This window comes from Neodiprion fabricii, chromosome 4 (assembly GCF_021155785.1).
Source record: "Neodiprion fabricii isolate iyNeoFabr1 chromosome 4, iyNeoFabr1.1, whole genome shotgun sequence".
Lineage (NCBI taxonomy): Eukaryota > Metazoa > Arthropoda > Insecta > Hymenoptera > Diprionidae > Neodiprion > Neodiprion fabricii.
In genome coordinates this window covers 6231200-6257511 of record NC_060242.1, presented here as the reverse complement: position 1 = coordinate 6257511, position 26312 = coordinate 6231200, and the positions used below count along the sequence as shown (strand labels likewise).

Sequence of the window (26312 nt, the reverse complement as noted above, 5' to 3'; positions counted from 1 at the left end):
TGAAAACATAGTATAGGGTGAGAATATCTCGTTTTATTCTCCAGAACTATAACGGTTTCAACCGGTTCGCTAAATCGATTGTGGGTAGTTGCTGTTTAAACGTGAAAAATCACATTTTACGACATTATTTGATTGATGATGGGATGATTTTTAGTAAACCAAATGCATTTAGTTGTCGTAAGGTTGAAGGTACACCATTAGTCCAATTTGACTTAACACGGTACCGTTTTGCTCAGCAAATATGCCATTTCCGTTTTACTGCGAGTGTGGAAATTTGCGAATAAAAACTGATTATGCTGCAAAACGAATCTATGTTCTGACCTGTATTGCACTAGCCATGAATTTATTATGTAAAATATTCTTTTGTGTTTGTTAATAGTAATTATACGAATGGCTCGATCCGTTTAAAGGGTGAATTGACACAATAAATTTCATGTACTCAGGGATGTTACCTCGATAAAATATCTGTGTAATACATCGCATGAATACACGTTGAAAAATGACCTCCCCAGGAACCGCTTCGGCGCCTGCAGCAGCAAGAGGATAACAACCCGACAGAAGAGAAGTTCCCACACGGTCCGCGGAACCTGGAAAAGGAGCAGCCACTGCACGCCGGTGAATCACTCTCGTCGGGAGGCGGATCGCCGGTAGCAACGCGTCAGAAAAGATCGGTAGTGGTTTCCGACCGGAAGGCGAGAAGCGCGGACGTCGGTGTCAGCGGTCTCTACGAGGTGATCTCGGAGGCGGATCTCGCCTTCAGTCCGGACGCCCACGCCGAGGCAGTGACCGTATTTCAAGGCAGGATCAGGGAGGAGGTCGTCTACGGTATCTGTCTTCCGATACCCGGATTCAGCGCCCTGTTCGTCATAGTATCGCTGTCGGCCGTAGTGTCCGCCCTTATCGCCGGCGCTATGCTGCATCGGCTTCAGATGCAACGCGAAGTCGTCGCCGTCAGCCAGGAAGGCACCGCTGCAGTTGCGACGCACAGATGGCTCGCTTACCGGCTGCTTCGCGTGCGTCGGCTCAACCAGATGCAGCAGCCTCCACAGATAAACCTCAGCCAGCCCCAGAGTCAACCTCAATCCGTGGCCGCCACCACGGTTGAACAAGGCTGACCTGCCTCCGGTATCACTTTATTGTATAATCATGTGTAATGCAGGTTTTCGGAGAGAACGAGAGAGAGAGAGATGGAGAGAGAGAGAGAGAGAGAGAGAGAAAGGAAATGGGGAGAACGAGGAAACAGAGACGAAAAAACAGGAAGAAAACACAAAAAAAATTAACCGCAACAAATACGAGAGAGACAATTATTATTATTATTATTTTTATTTTTATTATTATTATAATATACGTATAATGCAATATACTGTACAAAGTACCCTAAACTATATCGTATTGAGTTTAGTATTCGGAGGAACGTAGTTAGAAATATACTTCTGTCAGGGTATTTAATTGACGGATAAAGAAAGTTCTGTATTGGAGTGTGAAATGAATTCGTACAATAATTATTATTCTCCGGGCGGAAAACTTTAACTTTATGTCCGTTGAATTGAATCGATGAGAAAATTTTATTTTATAAAACGATTGTTATACTGACCGCATTTGGCTACACCGATGACTGTCGAGTCAATCGATTACAGCAGATCAAGCATGGCTGCGCGGGGTTTCTTATAAATTAAATCACAGATCGAATGCACAATAAATTTTTATGGTGAGGAATGAGTAAGAAAGTAGTGAAAAATAGCGATGGTGTACGACGTCTTTCTTTTCCGGAAACACCCCGACACATGTATATTTTAATATTTCTGAATAGGTAAATTAATAGTGTATAATTATTATAATTATATGTATTATTACCTTGTAAGTATGATAAGTATTCATTTAATACAAACCAACACAAAAAAATCTTTATTAAGTCAAAGAACAGATTTTCCACTACATATCGTATCACCTGTCTCAAAATTATATTGTTCTAGAATACAAAAACAGCCAGATTCTATAAAAAAATTTACTTGTGTACAGGTATTTTCTCATCCTATGATCGCAATCATGCGGCACATTATATCTTTAAATGATTCGGTATGTATTGGAGAGAAAGATGATTAATATAGTAGACATAAATATTTCAGAGACCTAAGTGCAATAGCTCTTATTGAAGAAGAACCGATTGCGAGTGGTTCCAGGGCATTTAAACGTTCAACTTATTGTTAGCGAGACAACGTCGTGTGAGGTGCGTAATTGATGTACCAAACAGCTCGTTGTTAGTGGGAAATGAAGCATTTTATCAAATGCATAAAATTTAAAATAATCGCGACTACTTGTTTGCGGAAAAAGTAGTTCATTGTATTATCACTCTGACATTGGAGTCGCCTCAACTAATAAAGTGCTTTGCGGGTTGCATAGGACGAGGCGCTTGAGTGGAAAAAAATTACGAACTTACGGTATAAAATTTCTTTAAGAAATTTTGTTCGCGTCTTTTTTCTTAATATTAATTACTTTTGAATGTAAAATTTGGATATCATTTCCTCGCAGTCAAATTCGGGGCACCTGATGTAATTATTTTCATCAGTTACGGTTCGACGAAATATAATTGGAAAAATAATTCAATAAGATTTTTATTTAAGAAAATATACACGAACGGCTTCAATTATTTACAGTAACATTCCTATTTTTCATATATAATGTGTACACCGTATGCCGAGTGCCAATTTCATTTTGATATACGATATAATTTTTGAATTTTTGAATTTTTTTACAACGATTATATGTATAATTAAATTGCTTCAACTCCATGCGACTTTACGCAACAAACTTAACGCTCTTAAAATAACATGTTCTGCAAATACGACAACGATAAGGAACAAATTAACAATTCCAGATTAGCGAACAAGGTTGATCGCACAGCAAAGAAAATTGCTCTACACGTACCGACAATCAGTATAACGTATGCACAATAGAATTCCAATTAAGTTATTTGGTTGGTGATATGCGCAGAGAAAAAGAAAATTATAAATAAAAATGCAATGTATCTTCCGATGTTATAACAACATACTTAATTGATGTTAAAATCTAAATAACGAGTTATTAATACGACATGAATGTGTGAATTACACACAGAATAAAATACCTACATGATTGTAGGTATAAGTACGTTCTGAGAATACTCATTATGAATCTACAATATAATGTGCTAAATTTGATGCAGAGAGAATTTACGTATAAATATAACAATCTGTGTCATTGCCGACTGGCTATATTCGTCCGGGCGGCTACTTCCTCGTTCAACGATTTTCGTCGAGGCCTAACCACAGGCTGTGAATGACTCGCGGTAATGCGAACGTGACAAACAGTATTGCTGTTCAAATTATCACCAGGCGATTGAGTGTTCTGTCGTTTTGCGCTGCCATTATTTGAGTCGGCGCTGCTACCACCACAGCTTTTTCTTTTGACACCGTTAAACTCCTGCCTAAATAGCATCACAGAGGATCGGGTTTTCCGCGGCTGATAATCGGGTGTGGCTTGCATCCTTTCGAGGGCAGCACGAAGCGGCAATAGTCCAACGGCAAACGGGATCTCCTTGCTCGGCGAATAGTCCATATAGTCCTCAATATTGTTCTCGCTGTTTTCCAAACAGTCTGACATGTCACCCCACAGTACTCGACTCACAGTAGCTATGGTGTTGAATTTATTTGAAAACTTTTCCCCTGGCTCTGGTTTTATTATCTGCAATTTATCTGGCTTCAATTTACCATTAGCTATCACTTTCTCTTCACTTCTGTTGATATCCTTGGATAGTGATAAATGGCTTTTGCTTCTACGTGCAATAAACTTGCTATTACTTCGCAGTGATCTTCGTGGATCTGAGCATTTTGCCACCGAGCTTAGTGGACTCGCTTTATTCTCATCTGATTCACTGTAATCTGAGTCCTTGTTCCTGCGTTTTATTGTCATAGAACTTTTCCGCATATCTCTTCTTCTCTCCATGTCCTGGAGAGTCTTATCGTTTGTGGAATCGTCGTTTTCGTGCTGGCTCAGCCTCACACTTCTTCGTAATGTTGGTGGACACTGTATGGAATTGGATCTAAAGATGGTGGGATCTAATTGCTCATTTGTGAAAATCTCTTTCATTTGTCTGGCATGTTTATTATTAAAGTTGACAGTAGTGTCGATGTCAACAGATGCAGTTGAGACGACACTTTCCTCTGAGGTATCACTACTTGTCAAATCTGATATGTTCTCTACAATTTTGGGTCCTAAACCTAAAATATACTCGCTTTCCAGTTCAGTTTCATTCCTCGACGGTTCATCTTTCAAATCTATACAGTTGTTATTCGCTAGTTCGGGTGAATTCTCAGTCAATTTAACCAGCCGGTTCTCTAGCCTTCCACTAAAGTTACGTCTCTTTTTGTGCGTGTAAACCTTCAAATATTTATCAACGGTTCTCGTAAATTCTTGAAATTCAGGCATTGACTGATAGATAGTTTCGCATTTTTCTTCGATGCGAGATTGAGATAAAGGCAAAGGGATATCCATACATTGGTCAAAGGTTGTATCAGTATTTACAAAATCACAGCATTGTTCATAAAGCACAGGTTGCCTGCCGCTTTTATCATTGCAAAACATGTTGGTATCGGCATTTACACTATCTGCAGTACTAATTCTGTGTATATCAAATTTCAATGCCGGATTCACAGCACTGGGAACATCGGGGTAGGTTTGCTCGATGTTTTTATGTGCAACATCAATGAAAGATAACGTTGCTTGAGATTGATCAGAATTTCTTGCATCGGTGTCGTGTGTTGATGAATTGTCATCATTCAGATATGCTGCATCAGTCCTTTCATCTGTGTCGTTTCTGGGGTATATATCTACTCCAATTTTATTCCACGTCTGCCTACAGTCATTATCACTGAATAAACTGTAATCACTTTCCTCTGCCAAATCATTGGCATTTTCTTCACAAAATTCTTCCAAACAATCGCTTGTTTCATCTGTGTTGATATTTTTAGCTCCAATCACATTTTTGACAATAGAAGCGAGTTCTTTCACCTGAAAAAAAAAGTAGTCACTGCAGTTAGTACAATGTTTTCAGCATATCAAGAAATCTCATGCTAGGTTTCTGATTGACTATTAAATTTAACTTTTTCTAGGTGCACAGTTGAGAAAATCTAAAACAAGGGTGGTACATTTATACATGAAAAATACAGGTCTCAGTTATACAAAGTTTACGTGATACTAAATTAACCCAACTGAAAACATGCAGCTTGCTTTATAACGAATGTATTTGAATAAGAAAAGGTATTTTGTTGTTCTTATTCTGTTTATTTGCTTGACTGCTCAACAGATTTGAACAATGCAAACCGATGAAAAAAAATACCAGATATTATCAATCTCAAACAATTTATACTACGTAATTACTACGTATATTCAAGTTGTACCTTGCAACACCATTTTCTCTTTCCCGAAATATTTACGTTATAAGTTATTGTTGTTACCCGAGAGCGATTGGTGACGGAAACATGCACAACTATTTTGTTATTGCCAAATGTAAAGTTTTCAATTACTGCGAGTCCTTGAGGTATAGCAAGTACGCTAGTCATTTTCAAGATGTCTAACTTCTCGCACCTAGAACAAGTTCCGCTTATGAATTTTTAGGAAGGAAATATCGTTTTGACATGTTAAACGCATAAATATTGTACATAAAACCATTGAATTATACTTGCATGTAGAATCGGTTGTTTCATGACTTATACGCTAATTACAATTGAACAGTGTACCGCGCAGACTTACCTTAAACACTATAGCAGCTTGAAGTAAAGGTTCCAAGTGCTGTTTCGAAATATTCGTTTCTCCGCAGTACATGAATTCAACCATCGATTTCAAAACTTCGAAATTGATGTCGCTGAATAGAACTGTCGGCTCCTGGCCCAGATCTTGTTCCAACATTTCCTAATATACACATATGATGAAAATTAGTATCACTTTTAGACATCTAAAATATACTACATGAAATTTGACTGTTTAGTTTGATCGGTGTGTCCAAATTCGTGCCCGACATCAGCGTACAGTGAACATAAGGCGTAAAAAACATAAGCTCAGAATCAAGGAATGAAAGTAACGATCAACCGTAAAGAAATATAAAGAATAAAATAAGTTACCTCAAAGTAAAGGCTGCACGATGCAAGTACTAGCTTGTGGACGCGCAGCCTTTGTTCCTGGCAAATCAGGGTAATATCGACAAGGGATTGTCGGGCCAAAAGTCCGCTGAATCTCTCTGTGACATGGCTAGCGTGTCCTTCCCACTGAAGAACGTATTCTCCACTGCTATCAACCATCGTTGCGACTATAATGAAATCAGAAGAGAATCGTGTAACTTTCTAGATTGTGTATAATTAATGATTGAAAAATAATTCTGAGAAAAGCTGAAGCGCTTATGTCGAAAGAGACGAAGAGTCAAAAGTATAGGATGTTTTTTTATTCGTTTATTAACTTACCATGGAATCACCACGCATGTAAGTAGGAAAATAAATAAATGAGGAAATCGAGGAAGAGTGTATGGAAAAATGGATTTATTTGTTAAATTATCGTATTACTGCTTGATTATGTACGATTTACTGACGTATGTGACGCGATATTGTGCTTATACTATTAACGCGGAATATTTCTATAATTGTACAAAAGAAATGAAACTCCTCGGGTTCCAGATTGCGAACTTTACGCGAGGTAACAACTAGTTACTGCACAGCAGTAATAAGCTAAAGATATCGCCTTTTTCAAACTCTGTATCTCTCACTGGCTTCACACTTTCACAGATGAAACTAGAAAACTCTAAAATACAAAACGGGTCCAAAGCTCGAACCTCGAAGGACTACTGACTGACAAAACCTGCCATCTGGCCAATAAAAAGAACAATATTTTTACATAACAGAATGTTCTCAACCTTGAGTATCAACCTCGCTTTTCAGCTAACTTACAGGTTCTTCGACCGTGCAATAATTTTTTCAATCCGAGTCATACCGTGTATGGTCACTGTAATTCAATTGGAGAGCAAGAAACTGCCTTGATAATGCCTTTAGTTGACATTGACAGAAGTTCGAGCTTTCGAGGCCCCCTATGAAGTTTCAAAAAGTTCTGTGAGGTGCTCTACTTTCGCTGAACACACACGGGGTTCTCAACCTCGCCATTGCACATTGTGTAATCGTGTATTATAAATAAAGTATTCGCTTTATGACAGAATATAATAACACGTTGAACATACATGGCCGTATGTGAAGCTCCGCAGGTGAAACGGCATGCTTAAAAATAGCAACGTAATTGACCAGACGTTATTTTAATTTATCTAATTTGTATTTATAACTATTCAATTCGCTCTCTGCCGGAAGCCCACTACAAGGCTACATATATGCAGTACTTTAATCTCGGCTCTGGCCACACGTGCGCCAGTTGTACCTTTCCGCTAACCTGAAATTCCTCTTTTACACGTTTCGGATATCTGCTTCTATTTTGAGAGATACCGAAGCACCGTGTCCGGCGTGCGGTAGGCGTGTTAGAATCAGGCGATAAAAAATGTCTTTCAAACTAATCGCCAGCCCTCATAATCCACCGTTAGGTAATGGAAACTGAATAAAATATTCTTTTCTGTAATGACAAACACCGCGTGAATGGTGGTAAATAGTATTCTTGGAACACGGCTGTCACGATAACCTACTGATTGCAACGTGTGATTTTTTACTTACTTAAGATTAACGAAAATCTGCAAGCCGCTTTTATCGGGAACCATTGAATTTAATTAAATTTTCATTCAAAGTTCGAACTCGAGTCGCTTTAAATTTCTCCTCGCTATTTACTAACTCAACTGCATGATATCACAATTGTTATCACTAATATTGCATCATTCTGATTAATCAACCTGCACTTAAATAGTTTTATCAGTTGAGTGCTATTCAAACTATATTTTTTTGGTACATGTTTCATACAACTTAACTACGTTTTACTCATTTACACATTTATCGCTTAATTCGATGTTCATATGCCTTATGAATTGTACATGTAATTTAATGTACACACTTATTGTCACACACAGGTGCATTAGCCATAACTGAGTTGCTTCGCAACGATGGGAAACTTAAGGTAGATGTATCCTGGTCTGAGATCAAGGGATCTAGCAATATTCAACTCTTTGATAAAGAAGGTGCTTTAATTGGGGAAAACAACAACGAAGCAATTCGATATCTGGCACGTACCATAGACTCAGCGTTGTATGGCAAGTATCTAGAAAGAATTATTTTATATACGTGAAGCTGAAGCTAGCAGTCAGAGTTAGCTACCAAATGTGTTAAACTCTGTGAAAATAAAAAAAAACGCAGTTCAATTTTATCCTCATACTTCTATAAAAGTATTGGGGATTCGAGGTATTTCACAAAATTTTGATTTACGGATTTCACTAACCCATTCAAATTAACGTTACAACATCTGGCTGTTAATTCTGACCAAAGCTGGAATTTTCATCAGTTATGATTTCATTAGATGCAACACTTGACTTAGTTTAATAATAATATTATATTTTTTCTCATGCTAACATCTGTAAATGCTTTGCAATTTACTAATTTTTAGTAAACGATTATTATTTCATCGTGGTAAAGTTATTGTGTAGAGTTACATCAGCTATATCTAAATCATATCATAGTTATTCTTGTATATCTCTGTAACTTTAAGTAGAGAACTCATATTTTAATGCGGTTTGTTATTTTGTAGGTGGAGAGGGTGCTTTGGAAAGAACCGAGGTTGACCATTGGCTATCCTTCTCGATTGGTCCTCTCAAATGTTCACAGTCTATAGAAGAGGCTCTGGCTTACTTGGAGCGCTCGTTGGCACCAAAAACATGGCTAGCTTCTAAGAGGTTTACAATTGCTGATATCTCTGTCTTTGCGGCACTGTATAGCCAATCACGTTGGCAAGACAGTGAAAAATATCCAAACATCACCCGATGGTATAAGCATGTGCTTTCATTGCCAGCTATCAAAACGTCCATAGATACAATTAAAGCAAACGCTACACCTGCGAAAGACAAACCTGATACTGTAGGCAAAATGAACAAAGCACCGAAGGGTGGAGGTGCCAGAAAAGAACAAGGAAAATTCATAGAATTACCTGGTGCAGAGATGGGGAAGGTAAATTGCTGGCTGATTTAAATAATTTATTTTTGAGCTGACACAAACTTTACTTATCACTCAGTAGGAGCCTTTGATTTGATTTCGAAACCACTTGATTCACCTTGTAACTCCAATTTTCATAGCTGACAATTGGGAAAGATAATGAAGTTTACTTGTGTTTAGGTGGTAGTACGTTTTCCACCAGAAGCTAGCGGCTATCTTCATATCGGCCATGCAAAGGCGGCTCTGTTGAATCAATATTACGCTGACAATTTCCAAGGGCAATTAATCATGCGGTTCGATGATACAAATCCGGCTAAGGAATCCGTCGAATTTGAAGAAGCCATCTTGCAGGACTTGGAAATGCTGCAAATAAAACCGGACCGATTTACCCACACCTCACAATACTTTGATTTAATGCTTAAATATTGCCAGCAAATGTTGACTGAGGGCAAGGCATATGTTGACGATACTCCAGCAATCACTATGAAGGAGCAGCGCGACCAGAAATTGCCTTCTGTGAACAGAGATAACAGTAAGTGGTTTGCTGCTTATGATAAATTGATATGTTTGATCGACATAGAGTAAGAGAAGCAAAACTTCTTTTTCAACAAAGCGTTTATCTGTATCTCGTTGATCACCATGAATCTCTCCTTCAGGTGTAGAGAAGAATTTGGAACTGTGGGAAGAGATGAAGAAAGCTAGCAGCCGTGGCAAAGAGTGCTGTGTGAGAGCCAAAATTGATTACGAATCAGTTAACGGATGTATGCGTGATCCCACAATTTATCGCTGTAAACCTGAGCCCCACCCTCGTACAGGCACTGAATACAAGTGTGTAATCGACTTCTTCTCTCCATTTTACCTAAAAATTGTTCACTGTTGGCGAAAAATTTTAACTGTTAGTTTACTTGCTCAGGGTTTACCCAACATACGATTTTGCTTGCCCAATCGTTGACGCAATTGAAGGAGTAACTCATACGCTTCGCACAACTGAATACCACGACCGAGATGCTCAGTTCTATTGGTTTATAGAGGCCCTTAATCTTCGGCGGCCACATATTTGGGCATACTCAAGACTTAACATGACACACACTGTATTGTCAAAGCGAAAATTAACGTGGTTTGTAGCTGAAGGACTCGTAGATGGTTGGGACGACCCTCGTTTTCCCACAGTAAGAGGTATTTTACGTCGAGGAATGACTGTGGAGGGATTAAAACAATTTATCATAGCGCAGGGTAGTTCAAAATCCGTCGTATTTATGGAATGGGATAAAATTTGGTCGTTTAACAAAAAAGTTATCGATCCTATTGCTGCAAGGTACTGAATTTTTTACTATAATTTTGTTTTAATTTTTTGGGTTTATTTTTCACGAAAGTGCTGTTCTTTGCGCATAGATAAGCGCTTTTGGTTCTATTCTTCCTATGTATCTCTGTACAGAGCAGGAATAGAACCTCATATTTCGAGTAAAAATAGGTAATTGATTTATTGTTCTAGGTATACAGCTCTCTCACAAGATCAAACGATACCTGTTCGTGTATTAGATGCAACAGAGGGATGGCTTACAGTTCAAAATCATCCGAAAGATCCTGCTCAGGGTACTAAAAGAGTACGGATAGGACCCAATCTGCTTATCGAAAAAGATGATGCCGAAGTTCTGATTGAAGGTCAGAACGCAACCTTTATAAATTGGGGAAATATTTTAATCCAGAAAATAAAGAAAGAGAATGGCAAAATAACAGAGATTGAGGCGAGATTGAATCTTGATAATAAAGATTTCAAATCAACCCTCAAGCTTACTTGGCTCTGCCAAGATAAAAGTGTAACAAAGGATAAGGTCGAAGAGTCAAACTTGATACCATGTTATGCCGTTTATTTTAACCACATTATCAGTAAGGCAGTACTAGGAAAGGATGACGATTTCAAAGATTTTGTCGCCAAAAATACAAGGGTAAGTTGAACATTTTCGGAAAAACCTAATTGTTATCATCTTAAGTCTTCAAATCTTGTTTAGGCTTCAAACCGAATCTTGTATGATGCAAAATTTTAAATATACTAATTACCATACAAAATCTCCTTTTTCACAGAAAGAGGTAACATTGCTAGGTGAAGTTGAACTGAAAAGGGTGGTCAAGGGCGACATAATCCAGTTGCAAAGGAAAGGATTCTTTCGCTGCGACGTTCCTTATGCTCCGGCAAGCCCACACTCTTCGAGGGAACAGCCTCTGATTTTATTCCATGTGCCTGATGGTCACGCCACCTCTCCCACCACTTTACCTGTAGCTTCCCCTACTACTTCCTCAACTAAGGCAACTGCCGAAACCAGCCAGTCACCAAAAGAGGTTTGTCCCTCTATGATTTAGTGAAAGGTGTTGATATGGCCTGTTGAAGAACAGGTGGGTTATCTTTGCTCCACATCCTTTGCCATATGGTTTATTAAATTGTATATTTAATGTTGATATAGACGAGGCATTCAAATTCCTTAAATATTCCCAACACAGTTTCTTTTTGTCCATTAGTTTTTGTCCTCGTCAAAATCTTTTCTCATTACATTCTAATGGGTCAGAATAAAATGGTAAAAGTGCCGATTATTTGTTTTAGTTAAATACTGTCGGCAATAATGAAGAGGACCTAAGCACAAAAGTTGCTGCGCAGGGTGAAAAAGTCCGAGAGCTCAAGGCTGCTAAGGCGGAAAAGAAAGTGATCGAGCAAGAAGTAAAGACTTTGTTAGCCCTAAAAGCAGAATACAAAGCAGCTACGGGTGCCGATTGGAAGCCTGGAGCAGTGGCAGCTCCTGCTGCGAGTAAAACAAGTAACATCGACCGAAGCGCCGAGATTATATCTGGTGAGATTTCAAAGCAAGGCGATAAAGTCAGACAACTAAAAGGGGAGAAAGCAGAGAAAAAGTTAGTCGAAGTAGAAGTAAAAACACTTTTGAACTTGAAGGCTGAGTATAAAAGTGCGACTGGACAAGACTGGAAACCTGGAGTCACACCGGTAGGGATGGCGACAGATGGAGTAAAGAGAGAGGATAAAATAGCCGGTGACAGAAGCGCGGAAATAATATGTGATGAAATAGCAAAGCAAGGTGATAAAGTGAGAGTACTTAAAGGAGAAAAAGCTGATAAAAAAGTAGTTGAAGCAGAGGTAAAAACGCTTTTGAGTTTGAAGGCAGAGTATAAGTTGGCGACGGGTCAGGACTGGAAGCCTGGAACTGTGCCTGTTCGGAAAGCAAAAGGGGAGAAAAAAATGGATCCTGGAGCAGAAATATCTGTTCAGATTGCAAAGCAAGGAGACAAAGTGAGGCAGTTGAAGTCAGAAAAGGCAGGTAAGAGTGTCATCGACGAAGAAGTGAAAACCCTACTTGCTTTGAAGGCAGAGTACAAAATCAAAGTTGGTAAAGAATGGAAACCAGAAACAGTCCCCTCGGCAGCAGTAAAAGTTGAAACTAAGAACGATAATGTAGAGAAAATATCAAACGAAATTAAAAAACAAGGTGATAAAGTACGCGACCTCAAAGCTGTTAAGGCGGATAAGAAAATTGTCGATCAGGAAGTGAAAATTCTTTTGAATTTAAAAACTGAGTACAAGACTGCTTCAGGACAAGACTGGAAACCGTCTAGTTCTTCGGCTCCTGCCAGAGATGCTAAGAAATCAGATAGCCAGTCAAAGAAACCAGCGAGTGTTAATAAGAGTGCGAAGGAAGCAGCAACGAAAGATAAAGAAATAACTAAAACTGGCACAAGATTAGGCCTAGAGGCCAAAAAAAATGAAAGCCTTTCAGAATGGTACTCACAAGTCATCACTAAAGGAGAGATGATCGAGTATTATGATGTGTCAGGTTGTTATGTCCTCAGACCCTGGAGTTACCACATTTGGGAAGTTATAAAGGACTGGTTCGACAGTGAGATAAAGAAACTTGGGGTCCAAAACTGTTATTTCCCTATATTTGTGAGCCGGGGTGTTCTTGAAAAGGAAAAAGCGCACATTGCCGACTTTGCCCCTGAAGTAGCATGGGTAACGAAGAGTGGCGACTCTGAACTAGCAGAACCAATTGCCATAAGACCTACTTCGGAGACGGTGATGTACCCAGCATATGCTAAGTGGTTAAAATCTCACCGGGACTTGCCTCTCAAGCTTAATCAATGGAACAACGTTGTGGTGAGATTTTATGAAAATTATTAGAAATCATTAAGTCCAAGTGTAACGTTAGTGTAACGAAGCATCAATGGAAATGGCTATTTCACAACTTTAGAACTATTAGAAATTCAGAAAACTGTTGACCAAGAAAGTTTAAATACAAGCAAAGAATACTCACTTTATTAGTGTGACCCTTTCAGACTGTCTAAAGTTACCAAACAATGATTGAAAATATATATTTTGTTTCATTAATGTTACTAAGTCCAATTTCGTTTGTACATAAATTTATGTGTGTATCTTTTTCAGAGATGTTGCTTATGTAGCCCTAGGATATATATTTAAATGTAAATCTTACAATTGAAGCCTGAACTTTAATTACAGAGATGGGAATTTAAGCATCCTCAGCCATTCCTAAGAACTCGAGAGTTTCTGTGGCAAGAAGGCCATACAGCATTTGCAACTAAGGCTGAAGCAGAAGAAGAAGTACTAACTATCTTGGAGTTGTATACCAGAATTTATCAAGATATATTAGCAATTCCTGTAGTCAAGGGTCGGAAAACTGAAAAGGAAAAGTTTGCTGGTGGCGATTTCACCACGACAGTTGAAGCCTTTGTTTCTGCAAGTGGAAGAGCCATACAGGGTGCAACTAGCCATTTCCTTGGACAAAATTTTTCGAAAATGTTTGATATCCAGGTCGAAGGAGCTGAAGAAGGTAGCGAAAAAACATATGTTTATCAAAACTCATGGGGAATAACAACACGTACAATAGGTGTTATGATTATGGTACGTAGCAATCAAGCATCCTTTATCATGTATTCCGAATTCAAACCACTTCAAACAACGTCATTTCCAAGTTTAAACACGCAAATCCTAGACCATTTGGAGTGAAACTTGTTTTTAATTTATTTACAATTAGGTCCATGGCGATGATAATGGTTTAGTGCTGCCTCCGAGAGTGGCTGCTGTGCAGGCAGTCATTATTCCTTGTGGAATCACAGCGTCTAGTACACCTGAGCAGCGCCAGCAATTGCTTACAGAGTGTACCAAGTTGGAGCGTGAATTGAAAACTGAAGGGAAATTGAGAGTTCAGGGTGATTACAGGGACAATTACAGTCCTGGTTGGAAATTTAATCACTGGGAGCTGAAGGGTGTTCCTTTGAGAATAGAACTAGGACCGAAAGATTTACAGAAAAGTCAAGTTACGTTGGTGCGCAGAGATAATTCTGCCAGGCTGACAATACCACGGACTCAAGCAAATACAGAAATCAAAAACCTGCTGGAAGAGATACAAAAGAGCATGTTTGTTAGGTGAATAGGCTCAGGTTTAATTATTAAATGAGTATAAAGAATTCAATTCACTGCTGACAAGCCACGACTATTTATGTCTCCACTCAAACTTAAATAATCATATTTCAAGGAAAAATATCTCATATGATAAAATTCTAAGAAACATTTTGTCTTACGTCTTTTCCAGGGCCTTTGAGGATATGAAACAGCATATAAAACAAGCAGAAGATTGGAAAGAGTTTTGCGCACATTTAGATAACAAAAATATAATCTTAGCGCCTTTCTGTGGAGAAATATCGTGCGAGGATAAAATCAAGGCAGACAGTGCAAGGTAATACACATATTGGGCAACGTGTTAAGAATTAGGGTCAATTTTTGTTTCTTTGTTTTGAAAACAGAACTCGAGGCTTAGATGAATCACAATCTATGCAATTAGCTTTTTTTCAACATCTTTCTTAATTTGTGATCAATGATAAAAATATTGTTTACAGAGAGGATGCTGGTGAAGAGCCTGGAGCTCCAGCCATGGGAGCTAAAAGTCTGTGCATCCCATTTGAACAACCGATACCTCCGGCGCCGCTAGAAACGTTGCGGTGCATTAATCTTGAATGTAAAAACAAGCCGAAATTCTATACTCTGTTTGGACGCAGCTACTGAAGAAAATGGCGTTTTTCAATCAATTTTTAAGAAGCTACAATCAAAATACACGAAAAAGGTATAACAAAACCTGAGTAACACACTGTAAATAACGCCACGAAAATTAGAATGAAATAAAAACGGTTCGTTTCTTTTGAAAATGCGATGATTGAAAGAATTTTTTGCCTTTTCCGTCCCCTTATTTGTGTGCTTGACAATTGTTAGACCTAGGAAGAAAGAATTAGCAATAGTACACTGCCAAAGGGTGCGGGATTTTATTAAAAATGCATCTGTTTTTTTAATTTATAAATCAATTTCGTAGTATCGCATCAAGCAATGTTGTCGATTTCTTCGATGAAAGTCCTGCACTTTGCTTTCAAAGTTTTGACTGCTTCCAGGAAGAGAACAGCTGGAGGTAAAGCACCGAGCGATTCAATGGTAACTAAATGATTGAACAAACAAACAAACCAATTCAATAAATATTATGGATCAAATGCCTGAAACTGTAATTGATGAGAGAAGTTGAAAGGATGAAGAAAAACTATCATTAGTGGACAAAAAAAATTATTTAGACTTGTGATTTTGGTATGAAAATGGTCTATCGTTAATTGATACGAAAACTTACAGATAAAATGGTCAGGCACACGGGTCAGCTGAACGCATTCCTTGAGATCATTATGTCTGAATACATTCCTGGAGCAGCTGTCGTACCGGGCATTTTTCACCCTAGCCTCACGATCGTCTGGCCCATTCTTTTTATCCCGAACAATTTCAATTACTCCAGGACTAAAACAGCCCTTCAAGCGCTCAGCCATCTCCCCTTTGACTGGTTTCGTGAGTTTAATTTCAGGCAGCATTCTATACGTAGCAGTGGCTGCACAATAAATGGAGAAGATTAATAATTCTTTTTCCTTTTCTTTTATTAATGCAATTTATTGAAAGACTTGAAATTTTGATACAAACCTACTGGCGAGAATTTGGCGTGGTCTTTGCCGATCCCTTTAACTGCGTGCATAAAAGCATGTATTTCCTGACCGGGACGCATCTTGCATATTAATATGTCACCTTCCAAGACGCCAAGCTGCTCTTCGCCTTTGGGATAAATTTCTGCCTGCTGTCCAAGTGGTACCCATTTCACATCTCTACTATAAACTGTAAATATAAACGATTAAGTTTTATAATTGTGATAGGATTCATAGCTGATAACTCAGTAAAATATTGAAAATAGAGAGATCCACGGAAATCGTCATTACTGTGAAGATAGTGAATTTTGAAGTTCATCATTCTTCATTTTCACTAAAATATCCTGTTCATTAGATTGAAAAGTAAGAAACAAAAATTTTTTTTTACAAATCGTTGCAAAATAATTAATTGGACGACTTTAATATTCACCATTGTCGTTAATGTAAATATCCTCCGGTCTTCGAGAATCTTTACGGGGATGTGGATTCAACGAACAAGTCACTTTTAATTCATAGCGCAGAGTGTCTTGATCGCTAGCATCTTCATCTTCACTTACCGGTAATGCCGGATATTCAAACAAACGAGGATCTGCTCGTAAAGGCAATAATCCTAATCTGAAAATTCATGAAAATAGATAAATCAGTCTGTCTCCCTTTGCATGTTTTCTTACAAACAAGTTTTTTGTAATGCACCTCAGTTGACCAGTGTATTATATAAAAAAGTTTTCTTGCAACTACCTATGAGCCAGAACCTCATCTTGGATTAGACTCGTGTTATTTCGTATGAAAACTTTTTCTATAGCCATTGAAGGTACCTCGCTCAATAGGATTCTACGAAATGCATTTGCCAAAGCTGGGGCACAGCCAATTAGATCAAACTCTAACTCTCTCCCGTTATCTCCTTCTCTGATGATCTCCACCTTGAGGTTCTGTGTAAATAAATTTTAAGAAAGTCATCGCATTCCAAGTGTATCTGAACCCCAAGCGACTCCAATTAGCACTCATTATTAGACAGAAAGAAAAGTCATATGAAAGAAATAGTAGTCTTTTTGAATGCTACATATAAGGACGGATAGTTACATCTGACTTGAGAGTTACTATGTAGCGTTGAATGATTATATTATGCTCCTAATTACCCACCTCTGCAAATTTCTCGATGCTCCATGGTTCTCCTTTTTGAACAATGGAATGTTCCACAGCCTGAGTTAAAATGAATCGGTTTTCATTAATTGATGCAATACATTGAGTTGCGATACATTGTTTATTACAAATGGTACTTACGTTGGAAATGGCGTATTCCTCTAAGATTATACGAGAAGAATCACCCTTCTGCATTTTCAGGTTGGCTTGTTGTCTTTTCCAGACTCTGATCTTCTACCCACGTGGATTTTAATGTTTGACAAAGGCAGCGTTCTGAAATACCGGCCAGTGATACAGAAGAGAAATGAAGAATGGCGAACGCGATGGAGCAACAAAGATACGGACTGCTCGTAGATTGCATATGTTTTTGGAACGCACCTAAAATAATAATCTCGATGGGTTTGCCCCCTGCCTGAGCCTTTGAAACTTAGAAACCAGTTCGCGCCAAAAATGTAGAATTCAGTGTTGAACCTCGAGGTTATAAGTTTAGTGTCAAACGCACGGACATGTACGAATTTTATTTATTTATTTAAAACGAACTTCATCAATCAAAGGCAAAACACACAATGTTTATTCAAAATAAAAACAAGTTTCGCACACCCAAAGCGCCTTCCAACACCAACCAACAGTTCGGTCAAGAACCAAACGTACCGAGGTAAGGTTCATTATTCATACTAAAAGTAATTTTTACCGTGGTTTCTTTTTTCCATTATCAATAAATATCATCAGATCTGCTGATTTTTTATGGATTGTTCGTTTTATGATTAAAATGATCACTTATCTGCAGTAGAAATATATGCTTCGTTCGAGAAATCTAATGCCTGGTTTTTCTTCTACAATCTAGCTCTTACTTATTTTCTTATACTTTGCTTGTTATTGATTCGCAGAGAGGATTCAGCAGAGGGCCGTTTACGACAGTCGATAGAAAATGATAGAATCGATGAATTATATGGCTTTGTCAGAGTTAACGATAGTAAGGAGCGCACAGGTTTTCTGCTGAACATGCATTCTGTAAGTTCAGTCCTATTTTATGTTTCGAATGAAAATTATACCTATTTGCTTCCTGATGGTAATATGCTTGTTTCATTTTGTCATATTAGCTTGTTTAGAATGCATAACTTCAATGAAATTCAATCATTTCTTTTCCATTCGTTTATAGACCGAGGTGATAGAGGATGATAAGCGTTTAGTAAGTGCAGTCGACTATTACTTTATGGAAGAGGATGGGACAAGATTTAAAATATCCCTGCCGTATAATCCTTATTTTTATGTGCTATGCAAAAAGGATACTTTGCAAGAAGTGGCAACTTTTTTGCAAAAAAAGTACCCTGGATTTTTGGCTAAAGTTTACCCATTGACAAAAGAAGACTTGGATCTGGTAATTTACCAATGCTATTTATAAAGTCGTTGTCACTTCGGTTTCAAAAGTGTGTGCAGATATACAAGAAAAGTACATTCAGATCATCAGCACTGAACCATTTTTTCTTGACAGCCGAATCACCTAATTGGGCTGAAACAGAAGTACTTGAAATTAACTTTTACTAACATGACTGACCTTGTCAAAGTACGGCGTGAAATAATGTCTGCTGTTAAAAAGAATAAGGAACGTGAGAAGAGCCACACATATTACACAGAAATGTTGGCTAGTTCATTGAATGTACGTGACCACAACCCTGTAAAGAATTTAACCGACCATATGGATAACATTCTTGATATTCGGTGAGTAGCGCAGCCAACAAAAAGTATACTCGTCGTAGTTTCGTGGACACTAGTTCTGATCAACGAATGTTGCCTTCAATTTTTAGTGAGTACGATGTACCTTTTCACGTAAGGGTATCCATAGATGTTAAAGTGTTTGTTGGAAAATGGTATACAGTAAAATCACGCCATACTGAACCACCTATCATCATATGTAGGGATGATATTATCGAAAGACCAGACCCTATAGTCTTGGCATACGATATTGAGACAACTAAATTACCTTTAAAGTTTCCCGATGTCAATACAGATCAAATAATGATGATTTCGTACATGATTGATGGTCAGGTAAGGTAGAAGGTTCTTAGACGTGAAGTTTAAATAAATAGCATTTCCGTTTTGATACCAGTTTATTTTCAGGGATACTTGATTACGAATAGAGAAATCATATCGAAAGATATAGAGAGCTTTGAGTATACTCCAAAACCAGAATTTGAAGGATTTTTTACCATTTATAACGAGCTAAACGAAGAGGCTGTTATCAGAAAGTTTTTTGCTCACATCAACGATGTCAAACCCCATATTTTTGTCACATATAACGGAGACTTCTTCGATTGGCCCTTTGTTGAAACCAGAGCAGCCATACATAATATAGACATGAAAAAAAAAATTGGTTTCTCTAAAAATAGAGATGGAGTTTATACTTGTCGCCCAGCTATGCATATGGATTGTTTATGGTATGTAAATAGAATTTAATGTTAATTAATTATACAAGTAATGTATATTGTGTTATGCATCTTAAATAGAAGAATATTATTCTTGAAAAATAAATTTATGAACTTCCCATCTGTTACAGTTGGGTAAAGAGAGATTCGTACCTTCCTGTGGGATCACAAAACTTGAAAGCTGTAGCTAAAGCAAAGTTGAGATATGATCCGGTTGAGTTGGACCCTGAAGAAATGTGTAGAATGGCGTGTGAGCAGCCACACGTTCTCGCCAATTATTCAGTGTCAGATGCTGTCGCCACTTACTACCTTTATTTGAAATACGTGCATCCTTTTATCTTTGCATTGTGTACTATTATCCCAATGGAACCAGATGAGGTTTGCAGCATTCTTAGTTCAATGATTAATTATCCTTCTATAACGATACAGTATTTGTTTCTTCGATTGATTATTCATTTTTTATTATTTATATCACAATGTAAGGGTATCGTTTTCGTTTGTATACCACTATTGCACATTGAAAGAAAACTTGAAATCGGGTATTGTACATGTTAAAGGTCCTGAGGAAAGGATCTGGAACACTTTGCGAATCGCTCCTTATGGTTGAAGCATTTCATGCCAATATTATATTTCCAAATAAGCAAGAAACACAGTTGAATAAACTAACAGCAGACGGTCACGTGTTGGATCAAGAGACCTACGTAGGAGGTCACGTCGAAGCTCTTGAATCTGGTGTATTTAGAGCTGACATTCCATGTCGTTTTAAAATGGTCCCAGAAGCGTTTAACAAACTGATTGACGGCGTGGAAAAAGCTCTGAAACATACTATAGAAGAAGAAGAAAAGATACCCCTAGAGAAAGTTACAAATTTTGACGAAGTTGTCGAGAAGATTAAAGTCAAATTGAGAGCACTCAGGGATCAGCCTTTGAGAATGGAGAATCCGGTGATCTATCACTTGGACGTTGGAGCCATGTATCCAAACATAATTTTAACCAATCGTCTACAGCCATCGGCGATGGTTGATGAAACTGTTTGCGCTGCCTGTGATTACAATAAATTGAATGCTGTTTGTCAAAGAAATATGACTTGGATGTGGAGAGGAGAACACAGTTAGTTTTCTTTTGATTGGTTTTGTTTAGCTGAAATTACTCTTTCCTACTAATTCAAAGTTCAATTTTTATTAATATACCTCTTTCAGCGCCAGCAAGTCTGAGCGAGTTTCAAAGAATACAGCAACAATTGGAAATAGAGAAATTTCCACCGCTGTTCCCCGGTGGACCTCAAAGAGCTTTTCATCAACTTTCTAAAGAAGATCAGGCAATGTACGAGAAGAAACGGCTGACTGAATATTGCCGAAAAGCTTACAAGAAAACCAAGATAACGAGGATGGAGGAAAGGACACAAACAGTATGTCAGAAAGAGAATTCTTTCTACGTGGATACAGTCAGGGCGTTCAGAGACAGACGATACGAATATAAGGCTCTGACGAAAGTTTCAAAGCAACAAGTCTCCGCTGCTGTAGCTAAGGGCGATGCTGGTGAAATTAAGTCTGCTAAAAACCGGGAAATTTTGTACGACTCTTTACAGCTTGCTCATAAATGTATATTGAATTCTTTCTATGGATACGTTATGCGAAAAGGGTAAGTCTATTGTCTTGGATCACTTAAGCATCAAATTAATGCATTGTATCGATTGCATTGAATTATTATTATCATCTTCTGTCGTTTAGATCTCGATGGTACAGTATGGAAATGGGTGGCATTGTATGTTATACTGGGGCTCATATCATTAAGAAAGCTAGAGAGATAATTGAACAAGTGGGACGCCCCTTGGAACTGGACACTGATGGTATTTGGTGCGTTTTACCTGCTTCTTTTCCTGACAATGAAATCATCACAACAACGGATCCAAAGAAATCAAAAATCACAATATCATACCCGAATGCAGTGCTCAATTTCATGGTCAAGGTAAAATTTAACAAAGTATACTTATACTAATTCTGATCTTTTTTTTTTACCACTTGTGGTACTTGGCAATTATAAATAGGGATTTATTATGATCTCTGCATTCTTCCTATTCACGTGAAACTTTACTTTGCAGGAGGAATTTACTAATCATGCTTATCACGATTTGGTTGACTCAGAAAATTTGGTGTATGAGGTCCGAAGTGAAAATTCGATATTCTTCGAAGTTGATGGTCCTTACTTAGCAATGGTTTTGCCAGCTTCAAAAGAGGAAGGAAAAAAGCTCAAGAAACGTTACGCTGTTTTCAATTTTGACGGTTCGCTGGCTGAATTGAAAGGTTTTGAAGTAAAACGACGAGGGGAGCTTCAGTTGGTCAAAATATTTCAGTCCTCTGTATTTGAATCGTTTCTAAAAGGTGACACCTTGGAGAAATGTTATGCTTCGGTGGCTAAAATTGCTGATCACTGGCTCGAAGTTCTTTATACCAAGGTACGTTAATCACACAATATAACACTACTTCATTCCTTATTCCGGTTATAAGATGAAAGATGAGTATAAATTTTTCGTGAAAATGTTGACACTTTTAATATTGTCCAGGGTGCGAATATGCCTGATACAGAGTTGTTTGATCTAATTTCGGAAAATAGATCTATGTCGCGTAAACTAGAGGAATACGGTGCACAGAAATCAACTTCAATTTCGACAGCTAAACGATTAGCTGAATTCTTAGGTGATCAGATGGTCAAGGATGCAGGTCTTGCCTGCAAATTTATCATATCAAGAAAACCTGAGGGTGCACCTGTTACAGAAAGGTATAATCCCCGATTTTCTGATTATTTCTATGTTATGGTATTACGAGGGATGGATTTCCATTTTTAACATTAACTGTCATGATTTCAGAGCCATTCCGTTAGCCATTTTCCAATCTGATCCTAATGTTAAAAGGTATTATTTGCGAAAGTGGCTTAAGGACCCATCGATTCAAAATGCAGACATAAGAGATGTGTTAGACTGGAATTACTACATTGAAAGATTGGGAAGTACGATTCAAAAGATCATCACAATACCTGCAGCAATGCAAGGGGTCAGTAGGTTCTACCAATAATCTGATCAACTAATGCGTCAATTGCATTTAATACCATTTATTAATTGTTTCAGGTTGCAAATCCCGTTCCAAGAGTAAAGCATCCTGACTGGTTGCACAAGAAGATGCTGGAAAAGGATGACGTTCTTAAACAGAGACGTATCAATGAGATGTTTGTTATACAACCAAAGAAAGTCGCTACTCCTGATTCCGACGATGAATCAGACAGTCATGATGAAGATGAGATTAGAGACATAGAAGATATAGCAGGTGGTTCAGATGTTTTCAAGAAGCCAGTGGCGATGGTGAATAAGAGAAAGAGAGCTGCTTTGCAAGATGAACATGAAAATAATGTAAATAAGAGCTGGAAAGAAGTCCTCGGCTCACCTCCTCCGTTGGGAAACACGATAGAAGAAAAGCAGGCCTGGATTCAGTATCAGAAAAAGAAATGGGCTTATCAGGCGAATCAGAGGAACGATCGTCGGAAGTCAAAGAGAAGTAAAGTAACGGAGGAAATCTCTCCGCCAGCAAGTTACGCCGGTGTGGTAAGAAATGCTAATACTAGTACAATGGGTGGGTTCCTACGTCGAGCGCAAAGGGCATTGTTCGATACTCCCTGGCAGATAATTGAAATAGCAGAAACGACTGAACCTGGTTTGTTCAGGTTGTGGGCGTTAGTGGGTCAAGAGCTGCAACAACTGCGGTTGATAGTTCCTCGCATATTTTATGTAAACTCTCGCAAAGTCAGACCGGATCCGACTGTGGAAGACCTATGGAGGAAGTGTTCAAGGATACTACCTCGTTCTCGAATCGTATACAATTTGTATCAGTACTCTGTACCGGAAAGTAACTATAAGAAACACGGTCCGGAACTTATGGCAGATCTATCATGTCCCAACATAGAAGGAATTTATGAAACTCAAATGCCGTTACAGTTTAGAGCTATATTGCAACTGGGATGTATTTGCGTCGTCGATCGATCAGCGGCAGCTGACATAAAGACTGGAACGGATACTTTTCATCTTAATCAACTGCAGTTCAAAAGCATTGCCACCCAACCGTATCTCGAGCGAAAGCAAGTACTGAAACATATATTTTTGTACCATCACTGGTCTGCTGTCGGTCAGAAAGCAATGTGGGGTCTTTTTCTAGCTCCGACTAAAAGGGCTTACATCTTTGTTCTTGACTCCGTTAGGACAAATCAAATGCCAAATATGAACACGTTGTATGTCTCTGAAAGAAATAACTTACTGAATAGCGATATACAGAACTATGTCAAGAGTTTACCCGACGAGATCCAGTTCAATGTCAGGGTCGAAACGGACTTGAAACAGGTTCAGCGTTTGGTACAAAGCGCGCTCCAGGCCTATAAAAACGAGAAGAAAGGGCCAACATTACTCGCGATTCAATCACCAATCGATATTTCCGTATTGTCACGGCAAATGCCGGTCTTGACTGAATTCCCAATGGTTAATACACACATACAAGATATGGAAAATTTGTACAGTACTTTGGACTGGCAAAGAGTAGGTGCGAAAGCCATGATTCGCCACTATCTGAAGTCGGACCAAATCCTTGACCTCATGATTCAACAGTGCCGTTACTTTCATGCTCCAATTGGCAATCTACCGGCGGATCCAACAATATTTGGTGCAGACTTATTTTATGCCAGACACTTGCAGAAACACAATTTCGTTTTATGGTGTTCACCTACTGAAAGGCCCGATTTAGGAGGTAGCGAAAATGATGATAATAGGTTGTTAACTGATTTTGAGGAAAGCTCGAGTTGCGCGGCCAACAATGCAGGCACTTATTCCAGTACTTGCGTAGAGCTGGATGTTGAAAGTTTGGCAGTAAATACACTGCTCCAATGTCATCGTGTCAACGATATAGAAGGAACCAGCACGTTTGTCGCCTTTGACAATATGCCTCAAGCTTCCCTGCAGGAAATAGTCTCCGGAGGAGCCGGAATAACGGCAATTCCAAGTTACGATGAGACCGCTCTTTGCAGTGCAGCGTTCAAGGTTCTTAAGACGATGGTAAATTCCTGGTTGCGAGACATATCAGAGTACCGAAACGTGTTTGCTGATTATCAGGTGATTCACTTCTATCGTTGGCTCAGGTCACCTAGTGCGTTACTATACGATCCGGCGCTGCGCAGGACACTCCATAACTTGATGAAAAAATTGTTCATTCAACTTGTCGCGGAGTTCAGAAGGCTCGGCTCGATCATCATATTTGCTAATTTTAATAAAATCATTTTATGCTCAAAAAAGAGGCTGATATCGGATGCTCTCGGGTATGTTGAATTCGTTGTAAAGTCCATTAAGAATAAGGAACTGTTTCACAGCATCGAAATAACTTACCAACAGTGTTGGGAGTATCTGATTTGGCTAGATTTACCAAATCACGCTGGCGTGAAGGGGAAGATTCCGGACGAGTTGAGGGGTAACCAGTATGTTCCTGACACAGAGCCGGATGAAGAGGATGACGATGATGGGCCAGAGATAATAATGAATTGGAATCTCATTGAGTATTTACCAGAAGAGGCGGCGTGCCAGGCAAGCTTCAACGCGATCGTAGCTGGATACATAAGTGCAGTTTATCAGCACATGAGTGAAAGCGAATCATCCGATGCGACGCCAAGACGTAGAAAAAGGAAAAACAGCAGCCTTAGTCAAACGTTAACTGCACCGCTTGGACTTGGAGCTCTTGAGAGCACAGCCGAGTTTGCCAAGAAAATAATATCCAGTGAAATGTCGCACAAACTGTTTCAAATAGTGCAAAAGATTCACAAGAAACTGCCGGAGAAGATTTTAACACGCGAGGAGAATCCCTATCTTGATTTTGGGGATGCCGAATCAAAGAAAATTAATCCAGCTCTCGAACTGGTCAAATCTATATGCAAGGTTTTATCCTTGGACAAAGAAGTCGAAGCAGAAGTACATATTTTGAAAAGAAATTTATTGCGTTTAATAGGAGTAGGGAATTTCGGTGACAGTGCGGAATGGAGCGATCCCTGTGTGTCCTTCACTTTGCCCGAAGTGATATGCAAAGCTTGCTATCACACTCGTGATATCGATTTATGCAAGGATAACGATCGCGCGTTCGAGAATAATAGGCACGTGTGGAAATGTCCGCTCTGTGAAACCAGCTATGATAATGCGGAGATTGAATTTTCGCTTATAGATACGCTAAACAGAAAGTGTATGGGATATATACTGCAAGACTTACAATGTGTGAAATGTAATCAAATAAAAAGAGAAAACATGAATGAATATTGCACCTGCGCAGGGCAGTACAGAACTCTCATTTCGAAACGTGAGCTTGTAAGATTCGCGAAGACGGCCAAATCAATAGCTATTAAATTTGGAATGCCTATTCTCGCAGAGACTGTTCAAAACACTCATCTAATAACAAGTTGAACGGTAATAACTGATCGTTTATCTTTAATGCACTTTCCCTTTGTAAACAAAATTTTTACGACTGTGAATACATTATATTTTATGAATTGCAGTGTTTCTTTT

The 26312-nt window shown here is 38.5% G+C and overlaps 5 protein-coding genes across 16 annotated transcripts in view; 3 read left to right on the top strand and 2 right to left on the bottom strand.

Moving 5' to 3' along the window:
* LOC124181313 overlaps window positions 1-2985 on the top strand; it is a 40203-nt gene extending 37218 nt beyond the window's left edge. For all 5 annotated transcript variants that reach the window (XM_046567766.1, XM_046567764.1, XM_046567763.1 and 2 more), the window contains one exon: window positions 513-2985. In XM_046567766.1, coding sequence (XP_046423722.1) covers window positions 513-1115 — 603 coding nt within the window. In that variant the 3' untranslated portion in view covers window positions 1116-2985. The remainder of the gene's footprint in view (window positions 1-512) is intronic.
* Window positions 2597-7752, bottom strand: LOC124181308. Of its 7 annotated transcripts, none has more exons than XM_046567747.1 (4): window positions 7734-7752; window positions 6156-6340; window positions 5788-5946; window positions 2597-5046 (listed from the first exon to the last, which is right to left on the bottom strand). In XM_046567747.1, exons 2-4 carry the CDS (start codon window positions 6330-6332, stop codon window positions 3235-3237), a joined length of 2148 nt encoding a protein of 715 aa, XP_046423703.1. In that variant the 5' UTR covers window positions 6333-6340; window positions 7734-7752; the 3' UTR covers window positions 2597-3234. The 7 variants fall into 7 exon arrangements, with proteins under 7 accessions (XP_046423703.1, XP_046423702.1, XP_046423700.1 ...); XM_046567746.1 differs by lacking the exon at window positions 7734-7752 and adding an exon at window positions 7015-7145; XM_046567744.1 differs by lacking the exon at window positions 7734-7752 and adding an exon at window positions 6961-7110.
* On the top strand, window positions 7440-15388 carry LOC124181304 (bifunctional glutamate/proline--tRNA ligase). Its single transcript, XM_046567732.1, has 13 exons — window positions 7440-7606; window positions 8081-8260; window positions 8752-9167; window positions 9333-9684; window positions 9809-9980; window positions 10066-10467; window positions 10645-11098; window positions 11235-11489; window positions 11749-13308; window positions 13669-14070; window positions 14204-14595; window positions 14762-14905; window positions 15066-15388. Exons 1-13 carry the CDS (start codon window positions 7564-7566, stop codon window positions 15229-15231), a joined length of 4938 nt encoding a protein of 1645 aa, XP_046423688.1. The 5' UTR covers window positions 7440-7563; the 3' UTR covers window positions 15232-15388.
* Window positions 15389-15404: 16 nt separating this feature from the next.
* Window positions 15405-17611, bottom strand: LOC124181323 (DNA-directed RNA polymerases I and III subunit RPAC1). Its single transcript, XM_046567787.1, has 7 exons — window positions 17454-17611; window positions 17313-17372; window positions 16911-17101; window positions 16603-16787; window positions 16174-16362; window positions 15836-16084; window positions 15405-15652 (listed from the first exon to the last, which is right to left on the bottom strand). Exons 1-7 carry the CDS (start codon window positions 17505-17507, stop codon window positions 15540-15542), a joined length of 1041 nt encoding a protein of 346 aa, XP_046423743.1. The 5' UTR covers window positions 17508-17611; the 3' UTR covers window positions 15405-15539.
* On the top strand, window positions 17557-26284 carry LOC124181303 (DNA polymerase epsilon catalytic subunit 1). 2 transcript variants are annotated; one of them, XM_046567730.1, is made up of 14 exons: window positions 17557-17967; window positions 18200-18323; window positions 18472-18690; window positions 18805-19031; window positions 19118-19358; window positions 19431-19747; window positions 19867-20113; window positions 20293-20845; window positions 20935-21376; window positions 21466-21703; window positions 21837-22190; window positions 22299-22513; window positions 22602-22785; window positions 22860-26284. In XM_046567730.1, the coding sequence occupies exons 1-14, from the start codon at window positions 17879-17881 to the stop codon at window positions 26208-26210; spliced, it is 6801 nt and encodes a 2266-aa protein (XP_046423686.1). In that variant the 5' UTR covers window positions 17557-17878; the 3' UTR covers window positions 26211-26284. The 2 variants fall into 2 exon arrangements, with proteins under 2 accessions (XP_046423686.1, XP_046423687.1); XM_046567731.1 differs by lacking the exons at window positions 17557-17967; window positions 18200-18323; window positions 18472-18690; window positions 18805-19031 and having other exon boundaries at window positions 19269-19358; window positions 19451-19747.
* The last annotated feature ends 28 nt before the right edge of the window (window positions 26285-26312 follow it).